General features: G+C 42.8%; 1 protein-coding gene across 1 annotated transcript in view; it reads right to left on the bottom strand.

Moving 5' to 3' along the window:
* The window catches only part of TRPM8 (transient receptor potential cation channel subfamily M member 8), a 249,858-nt gene that overhangs the window by 26,732 nt on the left and 201,309 nt on the right, over positions 1-21,817 (bottom strand). Inside the window, exons 17-18 of the mRNA XM_029607928.1 lie at positions 18,881-18,972; positions 5,815-5,956 (exon numbers count right to left, since the gene is read on the bottom strand). Of these exons, the coding sequence (XP_029463788.1) occupies positions 5,815-5,956; positions 18,881-18,972 (234 nt within the window). The remainder of the gene's footprint in view (positions 1-5,814; positions 5,957-18,880; positions 18,973-21,817) is intronic.

The following is a 21,817-nucleotide window of genomic DNA, read 5'->3' as shown; positions in this document are numbered from 1 at the left end:
TTTGTTTGTTTTTTTCTGTATAGCTATCTATAATTTTAATTAGGATCTAGGTCATACTGACCTGTTAAACTGATCATGATCTAAGACACACCATGGGAAATTTTGTTTTCCCGCAGTTCGGGCCAATTTTTTTCGGCTGCCCCAATTTTCGGGGTTAGTGCACATTAACCCCAAAAAATGAATTTTCGCAAAATTTCAGGAAAATCCGCTTTGTTTTTCGGGGTGGCCGAACCAGGAAGAATTAGTCAATTTAGTTGACATTGCCTAATTCGTCCTGGACAAATGCACATCCCTATTGCTAACTTATACTAACTGTATTCTAGAATTTATATATATCTTTACTGTATACTAACTTTGGTTACATCCACTGAGATGGAAAATAAAAGTGGTAACAATATATTGCAAAAGATTTTTCAATTTTTATTTTAGAACAAATTAGAGGGAAAGATAAAAATGTCCACAGCTGTTGGGGGATTCTCAGTTTAGTGGACCCTTGGGCCGATCTGCTGGAGACTAGGAAAAGATAGACAATGTCTCTGATGAAAAGCGGGCCGGGAGGCAGATGTTCAGGCAGGACCTAGATGCTCTTCACCCTGGAAGCTGGTGCTCCCCCGGGAGGAGCCCGTAGGAGCCCAACTGCTGGGACTTAGGTGGCTTCACCCTTGGAAGCCGAAGCCCCCCCCCCCCCCTGGGAGGAGCCCGTAGGGGCCCGGCCGCTGGGACTTACGCAGGTTGTGGATCAGGACAGGTAACTGGAACCAGACTAGGACAGTAGTGATACTGTAACTGGGTATGGGTTCTAGAACCAGGCAGGAACTGTAGCAGGCTCGGGTACTGGGACCAGGCAGGAACTGTAGCAAGACTCGGGTACTGGAACCAGGCAGGAATTGTAGCTAGACTCGGGTACTGGAACCAGGCAGGAACCAAGAAGGTACTGTAGCAGGAACGGAGCGACGTAGCCAAGCAGGTCACTCCGGGGCGCAACACAACAGGAAACCAGAATGCTAACCCATTGCAAGGCAAAGGCTGGATGGCTGCGGCCAGCTTATCAAGGCCGCAGCGTCTGATGTCAGGAATTGGGCGGAGTCAGTGCTGGCGGGAAACGGGCTACAAAGGTGCCCAAGTGGCGCGTGCGCACGCCTAGGAACAGGGCATCCACCGGAACCTTCACGGTGGTGCTGCCCCAGCGGGGACGCCGCCAAACAGGCCACAAGCCAGGACTCTGGAGGCGGGAGCAGGTCCGGGAATCAAGAGGTATGGGCCTGGCCGCGGTGCTCGCAGCCAGGACCGCAACAGTACCTCCCCTCTTATGCCCCCTCTTAGCCGGTCCAGGTTTACTGTGGTGGTCCAAATGAAACTGCCGTAATAAGTCCTTGACGAGGATATTACGGGCTGGCTCCCAAGAGTTGTCCTCTGGTCCGCAACCCTCCCATGCAAGCAAGTATTTCCATCGACGTTGATGGAACCAGACATTGAAAACTTCACGTACTTGATATGTAACCTCGTTCGGTACTGAAGGGTCCGAGGGTTCAGGAGCCCTGGAATGGTATCTGGACAACACAAGAGGCTTCAACAATGACACGTGGAACACATCATGTATGCGCATGGAGGCGGGTAGGCGTAGACGGTATGAGACCGCTCCCACTTATTCGGCGATTCGGAAAGGCCCACAGAATTTCAGGGCTAGTCTTCGAGAGGGTATACTTATCTGTAGATTTCTGGTGCTAAGCCAGACACGGTCTCCTGGGAGGAAGATAGGTGCTGGTTGATGATGCCTATCCACCCACTTCTTGGCGGACAGGGCGGTTTTACGGATCTTTTCCTGGGTAGAGTTCCACAAGGCACGGAGCTGGCGAGCTGAGAGTTGCACTGCCGGAAGTGCACTAGGTTCAGGCGAAGGTAGAGGCGGACGAAGTTGCTTCCCATAAACAATGAGGAACGGGGAACTTCCCATAGCATCATGCGTGTGATTGTTATACGAGAACTCCGCCCAAGGCAGTAGCTTGGCCCAATTATCTTGTTGTTCGTTCACAAAGGCACGGAGAAACGTCTTCAGGGTTCGATTGGTTCGTTCCGTTTGCCCATTGCTCTGAAGATGGAATGCAGATGAAAGACTAAGTTGAACATTACAGCTCTTACATAGGGCTTTCCAATAGCGGGCTGTAAACTGTGGTCCTTGATCGGAGACGATATCCTGCGGAAGACCGTGAAGTCTAAAGATGTGCTGAGCAAACAGACCAGCTAGGTCAGGGGCAGAAGGAAGTTTTGGCAAGGGAACAAAGTGCGCCATCTTGGAAAATTGGTCCACGGTTACCCAGATGATCGAATTACCTCCTGAGACAGGAAGATCCACGACGAAATCAGTGGAGATATGTGTCCAAGGCTCCACCGGGATGGGCAATGGTTGCAACAAGCCCCTGGGCTTCCCGAGAAGCGGTTTTTGAACCGCACAAGTAGGGCATGAGCCCACAAAAGCTTGGACGTCTTGTCTCATCGTTGGCCACCAGTAGAAACGGTTTAACAAATCTAACGTCCCTTTCCAACCAGCATGGCCTCCAGTGAGGGAGTCATGGGCCCAAGCTAGGACTGCTCTCCTGGAGCAACGCGGAATGACGGTCTTCCCGTGGGAGGACACCAAGGTTGCAGCAAGGCTGACTTTTTCAGGGTCCAAGAAATACTGAGGTGTATCAGGGGTCTCTTCGACCTCAGAAGAGCATGAGAGCGCGTCAGCTCGAACATTCTTAGAGCCAGGTCGGTAGCGTAAGGTAAAGTCAAACCGATCAAAAAACAGCGACCATCGGGCTTGTCTTGGATTCAGGCATTGAGCTTGCTTCAAGAATGCTAGGTTTTTGTGATCTGTGTAAATCGTGACCGGGTGGTTGGCTCCCTCCAACCACTGTCTCCATTCTTCCAGGGCAAGTTTCACGGCTAGCAACTCTTTGTCACCTACACAGTAGTTGCTCTCAGCCGGGGAGAATTTCTTTGAGAAATATGAACAGGGCAACAGCTGTCCAGAATCAGAGTACTGGCTCAGTACGGCCCCCACGGCCACATTGGAGGCATCAACCTCCACCATGAAGGGCTGGCTGGGATCCGGATGATGAAGGCAGGTATCTAGTAAGAAGGCTTCCTTGAGGGCCTCAAAAGCTTGACAGGCAGAAGGAGGCCAATCCACCGCGCTAGCCCCCTTTCGGGTGAGGGCAGTTAACGGTGCCACAATACGGGAGTAGTTGGGGATAAAGTGATGGTAGAAATTAGAAAAGCCGAGGAAGCGTTGCAATGCTTTAAGACCCCTGGGCCGGGGCCAATTCTTAATAGCCGCCACTTTCTCAGGATCCATTAGAAAGCCTGCTGCAGAGACTATGTAGCCTAGGAACGGCAGGGAGGTCTTCTTAAAACTGCACTTTTCCAGTTTCGCATATAGACCATGCTCCCTAAGTATCTGGAGCACTTGGCGGACATGTTGACGATGTGACAGCAGGTCCTGGGAGTAGACTAACACGTCATCGAGGTAAACAATTACACAGGTGTTCAGAAGGTCCCGCAACACCTCATTCATCAGGTGCTGGAACACCGCCAGGGCATTACATAAGCCGAAAGGCATCACGAGGTACTCATAATGCCTGTCTTGGGTATTAAATGCGGTTTTCCACTCATCTCCGGGACAGATTCTGACCAAATTATAGGCTCCTCGTAAGTCCAACTTTGTGAAAATCTTCACTCCTTGAAGCCGATCAAGGAGCTCCGGGATTAACGGGAGCGGGTAGCGGTCTCGCTTGGTAATCGAATTTAGGCCTCGATAATCTGTACACGGCATCAGTGAGCCATCTTTCTTGCTGACAAAAAAGAAGCCTGCCCCTGGCAGGTGACTTGGACGGGCAGATAAACCCCTTGGCCAAATTCTCTGCAATGTACTCAGACATGGCCTGGGTCTCAGGTATGGATAAGGGATAAACCCTTCCTTGAGGGGGCATGGTACCAGGTAGCAAGTCAATAGCACAGTCATATGGGCGGTGCCGCAGAAGGATCTCTGCCTTGGTCTTGGAGAATACATTGGTGAAGTCCTCATAAGGTGCAGGGGGACCCACAGCAGAGTGCATCAATGGAAGTGCGTGGGTCCTAGCCACCTTCATACAATTAGCTAGGCAGAAGGGACTCCATTTAACAATCTGTAGCATAATTGACCCTGAGCTAAACATGAAACAACACATCTCACAGAAAATAAAAGAAGGTTATGCAAAACTAATGATCCTAAGAAGACTAAAACCTCTATTAACGATTAACAATTTTCGCACAGTTCTACAAGCAATGATATTCGCTAGCACAGATTATTGTAACTCCCTGCTTTTAGGACTACCTCAATCTACAATTCAGCCTCTGCAAATATTGCAAAATTCCGCTGCCAGAGTTTTGACAGGCAAAAAAAAGAGTGACCATATTACAGGAACACTTGCTGAACTCCACTGGCTTCCAATTGAACAAAGAATACAATATAAAGCACTTTGTATAATCCATAAACTAATCCACGATGATAAAGCCGACTGGCTTAACACGGCACTGCGCGTGCACGTACCACAAAGAAACCTGAGATCTGCAAATAAAGCTCTACTAACTGTCCCCTCTGTCAAATCAGCACATCTCACGCAAGTAAGGGAAAGAGCACTGTCACTGGCTGGTCCTGTACTCTGGAATACCATGCCACTCGAAATAAGACTACAGACAAATCTGAAATTATTTAAAACTAATCTGAAAACCTGGCTTTTTAAACAAACATTTTATAAAGATAAAGAAAAGGAGAAAAATAGTTGAGCGACAAGGATGCACCAAGCTAGAAGTTTTTAGTAACCTACATAAGCATATTAATGTTAAAATCAAACTGCCTAATTTGTTCCTAACAATCAGGTTTAACTTACACACCTAGTTTATTATTTTAAATTGTTACCGTACTATGATGGCACACGAGTAATTTGTAATCTATACCACCCATATTTCTCTTTATCGTGCCCTTCTGTAAACCGTTGTGATGGTATTTAACTTAACGACGGTATAGAAAAAATCTTTAAATAAATAAATGTCTCTATTTTCCTCAATTGGGTCTGCTTTCCAATTTTTGAAAGATGCCATTTTGGCTTTAGTTGCCTATTTCACCTCACCATTAAACTATCCTGACAGTTGTGTGGTCTTTTGGCCTTTTTTAATGCATGGAATATATTTTATCTGGGTTTCCTAGATGGTATTTTAAAATAATGTCCATATTTCATGTAAACTTTTAACCTTAGCAACTGCTCCTCCTATTTTTAATATTCTGAGAACTAGATATAAAGTTGGTTTTTGTGCATTGGGTGTTTGTGTGGGGGAAGTAGGCTTTGAAGTTAGCAACAGGGTTACTTGGGTGACTGGGAACTAATGTGATAAGGTGAGAGGGGGAGTCTGGATTTGAGGTTTGTTTTTTTCAATATGTAGTAGGGAGATGATACTCGGAGTGACTAGCCCCATTTACAATAAGGCAAAAGGGGCCAAGAAGCATATATTCCTGAGAATGTGGCATTTACCTAAGGGCTTAATTCCCTTTAATGAATTATATGTTCATGAGGCACTAAAGCTCATTAAATCACATTTTTAAATTCAACTAAATAGGTCCTGTAAAACTGTATCTTCAAAATTCACAATGAACTGATTCCAACCTAAGGAAGAAGCAGGTTTCCTTTTACATGTATTATATGCTGAAATGGAATCTCACTCTTTTTTCCATATCACTGCAATGCAGACTTTCTCATTCAACCTGCTTTTTTTTTCCAATTGTGTCTCTCTCACCATCCTCTGCAGCATAATGATCTTGGGACCTAGATTCCGGCTCACGGTGAATATGTGAATGAGTCTGACAGTGAAAATGATGTAGTCCAGGCAGAAGATGACTCTTCCTGCATACCGGGAGCTGGCACTGGAATCATTCATCCTGGGAGAAAGCAGGCAAGAAGTCTAGATGTAACAAACAGTAGTAAATTGCGGTATTTTTGGCCTGATTTACTACGTTTTTTTCTCCCTTTCTGGATCTATGAAAAAAAGGTTAGTAAACTAGGCTCTAAATTAGCAAAGATTCAGTAGTTTGGTATTTATTAAAGATTCATTCATTGATCCATACATAAAAATCTAAGGGATCAATATTCAAAACTAATCAGTTAAGTAACTTAGGGGGTTATTTTTCAAAGCATTATCGTGTGTGTTAGGGCCTTATCACATGGGGGGAGATTAGGGCCTTATCGCGTTCATTAGGGCGTGTGTTAGGCCCTAACGAATGTGATATAATGCAAATTAGGGGCAGGGGAGGAGTCAGGGCGGGGAGAGGGAGGAGTCAGCCGCGGCACCGCTGCCAGTGATAATGAGAGGAACATTATCGCCGGCAGTAGCGTGGCGAGTAGCTACACCTTTTACGGTGTTGCTATGCGCTGATAAAAGGCTGCAGTCAGCCCCACTGCGGCCGGCGAAATCACACCGCCACAGTGCGAATGGCTGCAGCCTTTTGTAGGCCCGCCCCCCTTCGCCCCCTGCCCCCTTTTTCATGGGATTCATCATTCCGCGAGAAATGATGAATCCTGCCCTTAGCTGGCTAGATCTTATCCGGCTAAGATACAATACATATTCAGTGGCATGGTTATGCCACTGAAGATATGTTTATAACTGAGTGCTTAGACATATAAGTCTAAGTTTTGACCTGCTCTATGGCATGTCTAGCTTAGCCATACAACTTATGTGGCTAAGTCCAAATATCGGCAGTTAGCTGTATAAATTGTATGGCTAACTTATTCCACCCCGATCCGCTCACCATGTCCACTTCTTATACGGCTGAGCAGTGACTGCTGAATGTGGGCGCATATTCAGTGGCTGCTACTTAGTCGCATAAGACCTACTTATCTGGCAAAACATTAGGGATGTGCATTTGTTGCTCCATTCATTTTGGCGGTACACGCATATCTCATGAATGGATAGTAGGCATATAAAAAGGACGGTATGCACGTACGTCTATTGCTGACTATATATGTACACACCATCTATTTTACGCGCCTACTATCCATTCATGAATTGTTCATGTATCACAGAAATGAATGGAATAACGAATGTACAATGAATACGCTTTGAATATTGAACACTAAATAACTTTCTTGTTTAGTTTGTATTTATACAAAAGGCAAAACAATTTTCAAAGAATTAGGTACATAACTTTAGGATTCAGGCTCTCAAATATGACCTCTTGAAAATGTATTAAGGTTCAGCACCTAAATTTAGGTCATATTTTTAACTCAATTCCCTAAATTTAGGGATCTAAAAAGTGAATAGCTATAGGGATGGAGAAAGGATGGGGAAAATGTTATGTGCTTAGCACTACTTTTTAACATTAGGCTCCTATCTTACCCCTGGAATGCACTAAGCTGTGATGTTTTTCCTTGGGAGGGCTCCCACTATTACATGGAGGTGTCACTGCGATAGTGAGGCCCCCTCCCCTGAAAACGCATAAGAATATAAGAAATTGCCATGCTGGGTCAGACCAAGGGTCCATCAAGCCCAGCATCCTGTTTCCAACAGAGGCCAAACCAGGCCACAAGAACCTGGCGAGAACCCAAAAACTAAGTAGATCCCATGCCAGTAATAGCAGAGGCCATTCCCTAAGTCAACTAGATTAATAGCAATCAATGGACTTCTCCTCCAAGAACTTATCCAAACCTTTTTTGAACCCAGCTACACTAACGGACCGATACAGAAAACTTCGCGGAGAGTGGGCAATCCAGTAAATAAATTTATGTAAATGAGGGCCCGTGGTAAAAGGAGGTGCTAGGGACACTAGCGCGTCCCTAGCGCCTCCTTTTTGACAGAAGGCAGCGGTTGTCAGTGGGTTTGACAGCTGATGCTCAATTTTACTGACGTCGGTTCTCGAGCCCGCTGACAGCCACGGGTTTGGAAAACGGACGCCGGCAAAATTAAGCATCCGTCTTCCAACCCACGGGCCGCGGGCAGATTTTAATTTTTTAAATTTTAAATTTTTTTTTATTTTTGGGGCCTCCAACTTAATATCGCTATGATATTAAGTCGGAGGGTGTACAGAAAAGCAGTTTTTTCTGCTTTTCTGTACACTTTCCCAGTGCCAGCCGAAATTAATTAATTAATTAATTTGTTGAGTTTTACATACTGTCATTCGGTGAAGCCATCATAACGGTTTACAAGATTCAAATTGTAATGTTCTTAACAATTGTGCAAAAAGGTATAACAGGATGCATATTAAACCAAAAATGTATCATTTATAGTCCAGAAGAGAATCATTTCAAGAGTGAAGGGGTTTGATTGGAGCTGGTTGGAGATAAGTTATTTTGGGGATTTGGTTGGAAGTTCCTTTGGGTGTTAGGATGATGAGAGGTTTGAATGTCAATGTAGACTTTGTGAAACAGACATGTTTTTAGGTCTTTTTTGAAAGTTTTGAGGTTAGGTTGGGTTCTCAGATCTTTTGGGAGGGAGTTCCAAATTTTAGGGCAGGCAATGGAAAAAGCTCTTTCTCTGGTTGTTGTCAGGTGAGCATCTTTGATGGGGGGGACATTTAAGTGTCCTGAATTGTTTGTGCGTAGGTTTCTTTGCGGATTTTGGGGGGTTATGTTTAAGCGAGTTAGTCATTATTGTTCATTGTTTAGTATTTTATGTATGATGGTCATGGATTTGTGTTCAATTTGTGCTTTAATTGGAAGCCAGTGTAGTGAAATCAAAATGGGCATTATGTGATCATTTCTCTTTGTTCCAGTCAGAATTCTGGCTGCTGAATTCTGTAAAATCTGTTGAGGTTGGAGGATGGTATTCCAATCAGTAGGGAGTTGCAGTAGTCAATGGTAGAGAATATGAGTAGCTGTAATACAGTTCTGAAGTCATAAGGGTTAAGAAATGGTTTTAAACGTCTTAGAGTTAGTAGTTTGTGATAACCCTCTTTAATTTTGCTTGATATGTGGTTCTTGAATGAAAGTTCATTGTCAATAATAATTCCAAGGTTTCTTGTGTGGGTGACAGGGAGTATAGAGTTCAATTGATTGTCAAGTAGAGTTAGTGGTGGTGTAGTTGGATTAGGTTTTTTGTCCATGAGTATTATTTCAGTTTTGTCGATGTTGATTATGAGTTTGAGTGAAGTTAGGAGATGTTTAATTGAGACAAGTAGGATGGATGTTTCTTTGCATGTGTCTTCAATTGAATTTTGGATGGGAATTAGAAGTTGAATGTCGTTAGTGTAGAGGAAATGGGTGATTCCATTATCTTTCAGTAGTTGGCCAATGGGAAGAAGGTATATGTTAAATAGAGTGGCCGATAATGCTGATCCCTGGGGAACTCCAGTATTGAGGTTAACCTTTTTTGATGGGTTGTTGTTAATTGATACTTGGTAGGTTCTGTCAGATAGATAGGATGAGAAACATTGTAAGGTGGTGTCAGTTAAACCAATTTCAGTCAGTCGTTCTAATAGTAAATTGTGGTTTACTGTGTCGAAAGCAGCTGAGAGATCAAGGAGAATGAGCAGGTATTTATTGCCTTTGTCGAATCCTCTAAGTATTAGAGGATTCGACAAAGGCAATAAATACCTGCTCATTTAAGGAGAGTAGAAGAGTTTCTGTGCTTAGGTTCTTTCTGAATCCATATTGTGTTGGTGATAGGATGTTGTTTGTTTCAAGATAATCGTCAAGTTGGGAGTGTACGACTTTTTCGATGATCTTGGCTATAAAAGACAGGTTTGAAATAGGGCGGTAGTTTGCAAGATTCCAGGATCCAAGTTGTTCTTTTTTAGTATTGGTTTTATTACTGCAGATTTGAGGCATTTGGGGTAGTTACCTTCAGTCAGGGATAAATTGACGATCTTGGTGATGGTTTTAGATATGGTGGGTTCGATAGTTTTGAGGGTTGTTATAGGGATGTTGTCTAGTGGGTGGTGGGCAGGGTTCATTTTTTTTTTTAATAATAGATTGAATTTCGAGAGTGGAGTCGGTGTCAAAGTTTGACCATGTTGAGGTTATCTTAGTGTTCAGTTTGTAGTTTTGGTTGATGTTGATTAGGTTGCTTTGTATTAGTTGTGATATTTTATTGTTGAAGAATTCAGCAAAGTCATCACTTCCATGTTTTGTGCATATAGATTCTTGGGTGGTTTTGGTAAGGTTTTGAACTATTGAGAATAACATTCTGGGGTTGTGATGAAATTTGGATATTTTATTGGAGAATAAATCTTTTTTTGTATTGTTGATGATGGTTTTATATTGTGCTAGGTGGGTCCGATATATATTTAGTGTGGTTGCATTTTTGTTCCTTCTCCATTCTTTCTTTTTTCCAGAGTTTAAGTTTGGCTGCTCTGATGTTATCATTATACCACTGGTTGATGTGTTTTGATTGTTTTTTTGTCTTTGTAATAATGGGGTTGATGCTGTTTGCTACTTTTTTTGTGATGTTTAGCCATGAAATTGTTGCATCTTCAGAGTTTGATAGATTTATGTTGATTAGTTCAGTTTGAAGAGTTTTCTGTAGAAGTTCAGTGTTGAATGGAGGAAGGTAAGATATTTTGTTTGGTGTGTTTTGAGGTGATTTGAGGCTGAAATGTATAGATAGGTTGGCTTGTATTAGGTGGTGATCAGACCAAGGTATATCTGTGGTGTGGATTGTATTTGTTTGCCAAATTTCAGTGTTGATGAATATGAGGTCAATGGTGTGACCAGCTTTATGAATTGGAGTGTCAATTACTTGCTTTAGATGTAGTGTTGATTAGAGATGTGCTTCATTTTTTTCTACCGGGTCGTTTTTTGACTCGGATACTTCGTGGTAAAATTCGGGTTTTCTCGTTTAGTTTTTTGAAAAACGAAACGAGGAAACCCGAAACCGGGCCAAAAAACGAAGCGGGAAATGAAGCTAAAAAAAAACCCACCCCGAGCATTTAAAATCATTTTTGTACATACATACAAACTCCCCCCACCATCCCGATCCCTCCCCAAGACTTACAAACATCCCTGGTGGTCCAGCGGGTTCCCGGGTGCCATTTGTTCCTCCGTGCCCATGTGCGCCATTGCCAGCCTTGCTCAAAATGGTGCCGAATAGCCTCTGAACTACCATGTCACAGGGGCTACCGGCGCCATTGGTCAGCCCCTGTCACATGGCCATCGGCGCCATTTTGTGCTCCTATCATGTGACAGGAGCTGACCAATGGCGCCGAAAGCCTCTGTGACATAGTATGGGCAAAGGCTATCAGCGCCATTTTGATTACTGGCAGCCGACAACGAAATCGCTCCCGGACCCCCGCTGGACCCCTGAGGGAGCAAGAAAGTAGAGGCCTAATAATAGGAAGAGGCCAAGAGAAGCTTCAAGGCTAGGCAAGGTCTGGGCAGACCAGAGGTCAGGGATGGCCTAGGCAGGCCACAAGCATGGAAAGGGCCAGGCCACAAGGCAAGACAGAGGCTGCGGATGGCCACAAGGCAAGACAGAGGATGAAGGCCAGATGGCCACAAGGCAAGACAGAGGATGAAGGCCAGATGGCCACAAGGCATGACAGAGGCTAAAGGCAAGATGGCCTCAAGGCAAAGACAAAGGCATAAAAAACTCAATGCTGAAGTACTGAGGCAAAGGATAGACTGGGTTGAGTAGTGCTGGAGACTGGGTGTGGTACAGATAGGCAAGAGGAGTTTGGCCAGATGGTGAAGTGAGCTTGTGGAGGTCCCCTGATGGAGAAGAGGCTGAAAGACTAGCTAAGGCCTCAAAATAGGGATTACCAGAAAATATAGCTCAAAGAGGATCTTGCTGGGCTCTCCTGGTGGAGAGCAGACTGCACAGCAGCCAGAACCATAACAGATATGCTAAAAGAAATTAGGGAAAGTAATAAAATTATCAGCACAGTTATAATGGATGATTTTAACTACCCCAGAATTGACTGGGTGAATGTCATATCAGGACGTGCTAGAGAGGCAAATTTCCTAGATGAAATAAATGACTGCTTCATGGAGAAGTTGGTACAAGAACCAACAAGAGAGGAAACTATTTTAGACTTAGGAGTACATTTTCAAAAACAGCACGCGCGCGAACAAAAGTACGCTGGATTTTATAAGATACGCGCGTATCTTATAAAATCCAGGGTCGGCGCGCGCAAGGGGGTGCACATTTGTGCAACCTACGTGTGCCGAGCCCGGCGCGCGCTGCCTGTTCCCACCGAGGCCACGCCCCAGACACGCCTCCTGCCCCGAAATTTGCGCCGCCCACCCGACACGCTCCCGACACGCCCCCTTTGCAAAGCCCTGGGGCTTGCGCGCGCCGCCGAGCCCATGCAAAATAGGCTCGGCGCGCGCAGGAGGCTTTTAAAAGGATTACGCGCATAACTTATGCGCGTAACCCTTTTAAAATCCGGCCGTTTGTCTTTAGTGTGACAGAGGATTTAGTGCGAGAGGTAACAGTGTTGGAGTCACTTGGCAATGGTAATCAGAACATGATCAAATTTGATTTAATAACTGGAGAGAGAATACTAAAGAAAAGTATGGCAACAGCATTTAACTTTCAAAAAGGTGACTATGATAAAATGAGGGAAATAATTTTGAAAAAACTGAAAGGAGCAGCTGCAAAGGTTAAGAATTTATATCAGGAATGAATGTATTTTAAAAATACCATCTTGGAAGCCCATATCAGATGTATTCCACACATTAGGAAATGTGGAAGCAAAGCTAAATGACTACTGGCATGGCTAAAAGGTGAGGTGAGAGAGGCTATAATAGCTAAAATAACATCTTTCAAGAAATGGAAAAGGGATCCAAATATAGAAAACAGGAAATAGCATAAGCACTGGCAAGTTAGATCAAAGCATTGGTAAAGAAGGCAGAGAGAAAATGTGAAAAGAAATTTGCTATGGAAGCAAAAACTCATATTAAAAACTTTTTCAGGTACATTTGAAGTAAATATCCTGTGATGGAGTCAGTTGAGCCATTAGATGATCAAGGGATAAAAGGGATGACAAAGCCATAGCAGAAAGACTAAATGAATTCTTTGCTTCAGTCTTCACTGAGGAAGATGTAAGAGAGATACCCATGCCAGAAATGATGTTCAAAGGTGATGATTCTGCACAACTGAAACTTGACAAACTAAAGAGTACAATTCACCTGGACCAGATAGTATACACTCCAGAGTGCTGAAAGAACTGAAAAATGAAATTGTGGACTTGTTATTAGTAATTTGTAAACTTTCATTAAAATCATCTATGGATTTAGCCAAGGGAAGTCTTGCCTCACAAATTTGCTGCATTTTTTTGAAGGCATAAATAAACATGTGGACAAAGGTGAGACAGGTGATATAATATTTCTGGATTTACAGAAAGCATTTGACAAAGTCTTGGGTTGGTGGAAGTGACCTATTATGGATTGCGAACTGGTTAAAAGATAGAAAACAGAGTGCAAGACAATTTTCCCAATGGAGAAAAGTGAAAAGTTGAATGTCCTAGGGATCTGTGCTGGGACCACTGCTTTTTAATATATTTATAAATGACCTGGAAATGGGGATAACGAGTGATGTGATCACATTTGCCGATAACACCAAATTATTCAGTTGTTAAATCACAAGAGGACCTTGCAAAACTAGGAGACTGGGCAGGCAAATGGAAAATGAAATTTAATGTGGACAAGTGCAAAGTGATGCAGTTAGGAAAGAGTAACCCAAATTATAGCTACACAATGCAAGGTTCCACATTATGATTCAGGAAAAGGATCTAGGTGTAATCACTGATAACAAGTTGAAATCTTGTGCAGCAGCAGCCAAGAAATAAAATAGAATGCTAGGAATTATTAGGAAAGCAATAGAGAATAAAATAGAGACTATCATAATGTCTCTGTATCCTTCCATGGTATGATCTCATCTTGTGTACTGTGTGCAGTTCTGATCACCACATCTCAAAAAAGATATAGTAGAATTAGAAAAAGTACAAAGAAGGGCAACCAAAATGATAAAAGGGATAGAATGATGAAAGGATAAAAAGGTTAGGGCTCTTCAGCTTGGTGAAGAAACAGCTGAAGGGAGATATAGAGGTTTATAAAATAATGAGTGGAGAGGAACAAGTAAACATTAATTTTTAACTCTTTCAAAGAGTGCAAAGACTAGGGGACGTACAATGAAGTTAATGGTGATAATTTAAAACTACAATTCCAGTAAAAATAGTCACAATAAATTTAGGGGCGTTATTTAGATATTTTGCCACAATTGAAATCAATATTAAGGTCAGGTTTCTTTAAGTTATGAACTTTAGTCATATGAGACACAATATGGGGCAGATTTTAAAAGCCTACGCGCGTAAATCCATCTATTTTCAAAAGGCCCAGCGATGCACGTAAAGCCCTGGGGTGGGGGCGTGGCCAGAGGCCTCCGTACGGCTGCTGGGCTGGGGGATCGCGCGCTGGCACTTGGCCAGCATGCGCAAGTTACGCAGGCAGGCGTAACTTCGACAAAGGTACGGAGGATTTCGGGCTGGGGGCAGGACAGGTAGAGGAAGGGAGGGGAAGGTGGGGGGGGGGAGGGAACAGGGAAAGCCAGTGGTCTCCCCGAGGACTCGGCGCGCGCGAGTTGCAGTAGTGTGCACCCCCCTTGGGCGCGCTGACCCCTGATTTTATAACATGCGCGCGGCTGCGCACGCATGTTATAAAATCGGGCATACATTTGTGCGCACCGGGTAGCGTGCACAAATGTACCCCAAGCGCATATGTTTAAAAATCCGGCCCTCAGTGTTAGATCATAAGGATTTTCGTACATTGATGCAATCTTTTGTACTCTCATTATTAGATTATTGCAATACCTTATACATGAGTTTACATATATCAAACATTTGTGCTTTACAAGTGTTATACAATTCTACTGCCAGGTTGGTAATGCGAGAAAGGCCCTGGGATTATGGAGCTCCCTTTTTACGTGAATTACTTTGGTTGCCACCACAACAGCGTATATGTTTTAAACTGCAGGTTTTGTTTTTTAAAGCATTAAAATGGAAGGTCCTTCTTATTTATCCGGATTTTTAGATTATTATTGATTACAAAGTATGGGTTTTTTGAAGGTCCCATCTATTAAACAAGCCCATTTGTCAGAGACAAGAACTCAGACTTTTTCTGTAATAGGTCCCATTATATGGAAACTCATTGCCTTCAGAATTATGTAGAATTACTGAAATAAAAATGTTTCATAAACAGTTAAAAGCCTATTTGTTCTTAGAAGCCTTTGGGTTATAGTGACTCTCTAATATTTGTGTATAGTACTTGCTCTGCTTTTTTATGTTTTTTTTATGAAGATTTTTATGAAATGTGTTATTTTAAATGTTTGTATTTTTGATCTGTAATGATTTGTGTATTGTAACCCACTTAGTACAACTGGTGTGATATACGTAGGAAATAAAAATGTTTTTTAAATAAATAAATAAATATTAAGAGAAAATATTTTTTTACTCAACACATAATTAAGCTGTGGAGTTAATTGCCAGAGGATGTGGTGAAAGTTATTAGTATAGCTGCATTTAAAAAAGATTTGGACAAGTTCCAGGAGGAAAAGTCCATAAACAATTATTAAGATAGACTTGGGGAAACCCACTGCTTATCCCTGGGATATGGTATGTCATGAGAATCTGATATCACAATTATGGGCTATCAGAATTGGTTCTACTGTTTTAAATTGGTTTTCTTCCTGTCAGATAAAGAGCAGCAAGTGAAGAAATAATATTTCATCATGGAAGGTGCTGTTGTCAGGGTGTCCTGCAATAATCAGTATTGTCAGTCATATTATTTAATGTGCATTTCCAGCGCGTAACAAAGATTTAGAATCTCTTGGGGTATATTATACCTATGCAAATGATTTGCAAAATTTTGTTTCTTATAACGTGGATGGGAGTGTGCCTATTGAGTTTTTTAATCACTGTTTTAAAACAGTGAGTGACTGGATGCATGCAAATAGATCAGAAGTTAATTTTCAGAAAACAACACTATTATGTGCAGGAAAATACTTCTGAAAATATGCCTCATATGTTGATAAAATTATGATACCTGTAACTGAAGGGAGGGATCTGGGAGTACTTCTTTATTTAAGTCTTATATTAAGGCACAAGTTAGAACAGAGGACAAGTCTGCGTTCTTCAAACTAACAATGATAAGACTTCTGAAGTTATTATATTTCTGAAATAGGATTATGGCTGGTGGTACAAGTCCCTGTGTTATGCAAATTAGACTAATGCAGCTCCCTATATTTGGGGTACCCTAAAGCAGTGGTTCTCAACCAGTGTGTTGGGACACACTGGGGTGTCACCAAGGGGTGGAAGGTGTGTCACCAAAAATTTGACACAGCAAGCCTGTGCTGTCCATAACAGCCACATGTGCTTTGCTGCTTGAGGACAGTGCAGAGTCGGGAGCCTGGTACTTAAAATTCCTCATCACAGTTCTCTGTTCCTGCTTCTCCCTCACCCCTGGAAGTCACTGCCACCACTAATCCAAGTCAGAAATGTTGCAGGCACACTGTATCCTGCCCTGCCATCCTGACGCACCTTCCCCTCCCCTTTCCCTTTTCTGAGAGTTTCAGTTTTTCTCTGTCTGCTTGTTTATAATGTATGGTCTTTTATTCTGTATTAGAAAAGGGTCAATCTGCATTCTGCATGTTTGTAGAGGTGAGGGATTCTGCTAACTAGCAGGCCGATACAGTACAGTGCGCGCCACCGGAGCGCACTGTTAACCCGCATTTGGACGTGCGTTTTCAATGCGCTAGTTTTACCCCTTATTCAGTAAGGGGTAATAGCGTGTCGAAAACGCACGTCCAATCCCCCCGAAATTAATAGTGTCCACAACATGCAAATGCATGTTGATGGCCCTATTAGTTATTCCCGCGCGATACAGAAAGTAAAATGTACAGCCGAGCCGCACATTTTACTTTCAGAAATTAACGCCTGCCCAAAGGCTGGCATTAATTTCTGCCGGTGCTGGGGAAAAGCACAGAAAAGCAGTAAAAACTGCTTTTCTGTGCACCCTCCGAATTAATATCATGGCGATATTAAGTCGGAGGCTCCAAAAGTAAAAATTAAAAAAATAATAATTAAAGATCGGCCCGCGGGTCGGAAGATGGACGCTCAATTATGCCGGTGTCAATTTTCCGAACCCGTGGCTGTCAGCAGGTTTGAGAACCAACGCCGGCAAAATTGAGCGTCGGCTGTCAAACCTGCTGACAGCCGCCACTCCTGTCAAAAAGGAGGCACTAGGGACGTGCTAGTTTCCCTAGTGCCTCCTTTTACCGCGGGCCCTAATTTGCATAGGCCACCCTCCTGAATCGCACGCCCAGGAGAATGGCCTGCGGGCGCTCGCCAGCTCTCCTGCACGTTTTTCTGAATCAGCCTGTAGGATGTATATTCTGTGTAGGAATCTAAAGCAGTCTGGCTTGCTTTGTTTTTCCAAAAGTAAGTGTACTGTGCTCTATAATTGCAGTCTTACTTATTCATAGGTAAAGTTGTTGTTGCCTTTCAAGCCCCAGGTGTTCATACTCTTATGGTATGGCTGGTATGCTATATAAATTTCTAAATGTCTTTTTTATTTATTTATTTATTTATTAATTTATAGATTCTTTTATACCGTGGTTCGTATAGTTATACATCACCTCGGTGTACAGTGAAACAGTAAATTAGCAACAGGCTTTACATTTAAACAGTATAAATATTAGAACATTTAACAGCGACAGGCTTTACAAAAATAACGGGTTTCAAAGGTAATATGCTACCTTCATTAAATATATTAAGGTTTGCTTGTTTTTTTCACAAAGTGGCTGGCAGGGAAGGGATTTTGAACTACTATTACTGAGGGGGTACCAGAATTTGAATATATTTATTGTATGGTGAGTTGAAAGGGGAAATTTCCTAACTCTGCTTTGCATAAACTCAAGAAGAGGTCAGAATATTCTGAAGTTGACAGTGAAATATATGAGAGTTTGGCTGTATCAAAAAACTGTGTGCTGCATATGCAGATCAGTCCCAGATTTCTCACTGATGCAGTAAGAAAAGATTACAATTGTGAAAACATAATTTATAAGCATTTATTGAAATTAAGGAATGTTCTCTTTCTCCTGAATCCTTTTCAACAATAAAATATCTAGGATCTCTTTTTTTTAGTATAGCTGTTACATGTAGTGTGGAATGTGTTGCGCACATGAGCATCATCTGTCAGGTGTGTCATGACGGAAAAAAGGTTGAGAACCTTTGACCTAAAGTATTGCTAAGATTGCTGTAGTTGATCCAAAATGTGGCTGCCAGCATGACAACAGGAGCAGGGTATAGAGAAAGTATTACCCAGAGATTAAAAGAACTGTACTGGTTGCTAATCCAGCAAAGAATACAGTTTAAAATTATAGCATTGATATATAAAGCACTGTATAATGATGTGCCTGACTTGCAGTTCTTGTAAAGCCTTATGAAGCTACATGTCAACTACACTCATTGGATCAGAATTTACTTGTAGTTCTAACTTTTAAAGATTTTAAATTACAAGAAATACAAGGTATGGGCTTCTCTTCTGCAGGCACAACATTGTGGAATTCACTTAAAAATGATCTGCAGAGTGAGGTCAATAATATAGATTTTAGAAAGAAAGTTAAAGCAAAGCTTTTCTGGTAGGCCTATGGCTAAAGTCACACACATGATTCTGTGATAATTGGTTTTATAATTGATGTATTTATTTTACATTTTTATTGTTATGTTATTTTGTGTATGCAAATGATGCTGGTTTATGAATGCAAATATGTAATCCTTGTTGAACAACAGGATAATGTAATCTGCTCTGAAAAGCTGGAAGAGCAGAATATAAATCAGATTAAGAAAATACATTTTTAGAAATAAAGTTGCACTCACCTGAACACAATCCCTACTGTGAAATATAGGATGGCTAACATGTCCATGATATTCCACAGGTCCATGAAATACTTCACACCACTCATATATAACTAGAGGAAAACAGAGAGAAAGTTACGAGCAAGAACTTGATTTATTAGGAACTCTATCCTAATCTGTGCCTATGAGAAAATGGCTCTCAATTGCAAATTAAATCATGGGGTTTTCCTCTGCTGGTAGTTACATTGTAGTGATGAAGAAGTGACATGTACTGTTTTTTTCAGGCTTATTACAAGTGCTTCATGTTTCATGTTTCTTTTTTTTTTTTCATTTCATTTTGTTTTGTTTCTGTGTTCGGCATGCACTAAAATGCAAAAATGACACAAAACAGTTTTTTTTTTTTTTGTTTATTTGAAAACAACATGAAATAACACAACATATGAAACTGATATTTTCATGTTGTTTTCAAACATCCCTAATAACTGGCATGGATTCTATCTTTCTTTCTTTCTTACTTTCTTTCATATGGCTAGTCCAAATAAAGGCAGAAAACAAATATACAGATTATTTATATTTTGTATGTTTAAGATCCAGTTGATGAGATCCAGACCAGAAGTGGATTGCTTCATTTCCTCCATGAAATACAACTTCAGGCAAACGTTTGTCATTTAGCTGCATCTCTCCACATGTGCAATTTGGTGCGTTCCTGCTGTTTTTCCATAAATAGTCAAAATACAAAGGGGTGGATCAAAAGAGGAAGCTCACACTAAACACTCAAAATGAAAGCAAAGGAGTGTGAGTCAAAAGTGAAATCACAAAGAAAACAATATTTTTAATTCTTTTCTAATTTCAAACAGGATATTAGTTAATCAATATATACCAACGTTTATGCTGTATATGTAATCCTCAAATGGAAAACATCAATTAGTCAACGCTGCAACATCTTATAATCTTAAGAGTCTCCTCTAAGTCTAGCTCACTGATATATTATTGGACTCTTAAGATCATCAGATGCTGTAGTGTTTCCATTTTGAGGATTACATATAAAAATATTGATACATATTAGAAACTTGATGGCAGAAATAAATATTTCCTAAGATTACCCCTGAGTCTACCCCCTTTCAACCTCATCGCAAGACCCCTCATTCCAGAGCCTACTTTCCATTCAAAAAGGCTCACCTCCTGAGCATGGAAATCTTTGAGATATTTGAATGTCTCTATCATATCTCTCCTATCTCACATTTCCTCTAGGATACACATTTTGGTAGCCACTCTCTGGACTGACTCCAACTGGTTTATATCCTTTTGAAGGTCCGGTCTCCAGAATTGTACACAGTAATCCAAATGAAGTATTACCAGGGACCTATACAGGGGCAATATCATCTCCCTTTTTCTGCTGACCATTCCTCTCCCTATGCAGCCAATAGAGATGTGAATCGTGTCCTCGATCGTCTTAACGATCGATTTCGGCTGGGAGGGGGAGGGAATCGTATTGTTGCCGTTTGGGGGGATAAAATATCATGAAAAATCGTGAAAAATCGTAAAAAATCGAAAAAACGTAAAATCGCAAAACCGACACATTAAAACCCCCTAAAACCCACCCCCGACCCTTTAAATTAAATCCCCCACCCTCCCGAACCCCCCCCCCAAATGACTTAAATAACCTGCGGGTCCAGCGGCGGTCCAGAACGGCAGCGGTCCGGAACGGGCTCCTGCTACTGAATCTTGTTGTCTTCGGCCGGCGCCATTTTCCAAAATGGCGCCGAAAAATGGCGGCGGCCATAGACGAACACGATTGGACGGCAGGAGGTCCTTCCGGACCCCCGCTGGACTTTTGGCAAGTCTTGTGGGGGTCAGGAGGCCCCCCCCAAGCTGGCCAAAAGTTCCTGGAGGTCCAGCGGGGGTCAGGGAGCGATTTCCCGCCGCGAATAGTTTTCGTACGGAAAATGGCGCCGGCAGGAGATCGACTGCAGGAGGTCGTTCAGCGAGGCGCCGGAACCCTCGCTGACAACAAGATTCAGTAGCAGGAGCCCGTTCCGGACCGCTGCCGTTCCGGACCGCCGCTGGACCCGCAGGTTATTTAAGTCATTTGGGGGGGGGTTCGGGAGGGTGGGGGATTTAATTTAAAGGGTCGGGGGTGGGTTTTAGGGGGTTTTAGTGTGCCGGCTCACGATTCTAACGATTTATAACGATAAATCGTTAGAATCTCTATTGTATTGTGTTCCATAACGGTTTAAGACGATATTAAAATTATCGGACGATAATTTTAATCGTCCTAAAACGATTCACACCCCTAGCAGCCAAGCATCTTTCTGGCTTTTACCATTTCTTTATCCACCTGTTTGTCCACCTTAAGATCATCAGATCCAGTTATCCCAGATCCCGCTCTTCCTTTGTGCTTAGAAGAATTTCACCTCCAATGCTGTAACTTTCCCCTGAGATTTTGCACCCTAAGAGACAGATTTTAGTAGCTAAGCACTTGCATAGATTTGTGCGCGCAACCCGGCGCGCACAAATCTATGCCCGATTTTATAACATGCGCGCGCAGCCACACGCATGTTATAAAATCCGGGGTCGGCGCGCAAGGGGGTGCACACTTGTGCACCTTGCTTGCGCCGAGCCCTAGGGGAGCCCCGATGGTTTTCCCTGTTTTCTCCAAGGCCGCTCCGAAATTGGAGCAGTCTTGGAGGGAACTTTCCTTCCCCCCCCAACCCGCCCCCCAGCCCTATCTAAAAACCCCCCTAACCTATGTTTACTAAGTTGCGCCTTCTGGCCGAATGCCAGCACCCAATCCCAGGCACAGTGGCCACTGTGCCTGGAGGCTTCGCCCACGCCCTGCCCCCGGACCGCCCCACCTATGCCCCGCCCTTTTTCCGAGCCCCAGGACATACGTGCGTCCTGGGGCTTTATGCGCACCACCGGGCCTTTTGAAAATAGGCACAGTGCGCATAAACACCC

This window comes from Rhinatrema bivittatum, chromosome 6 (genome assembly GCF_901001135.1).
Source record: "Rhinatrema bivittatum chromosome 6, aRhiBiv1.1, whole genome shotgun sequence".
Lineage (NCBI taxonomy): Eukaryota > Metazoa > Chordata > Amphibia > Gymnophiona > Rhinatrematidae > Rhinatrema > Rhinatrema bivittatum.
This window is presented reverse-complemented; position numbering and strand designations above follow the sequence as displayed.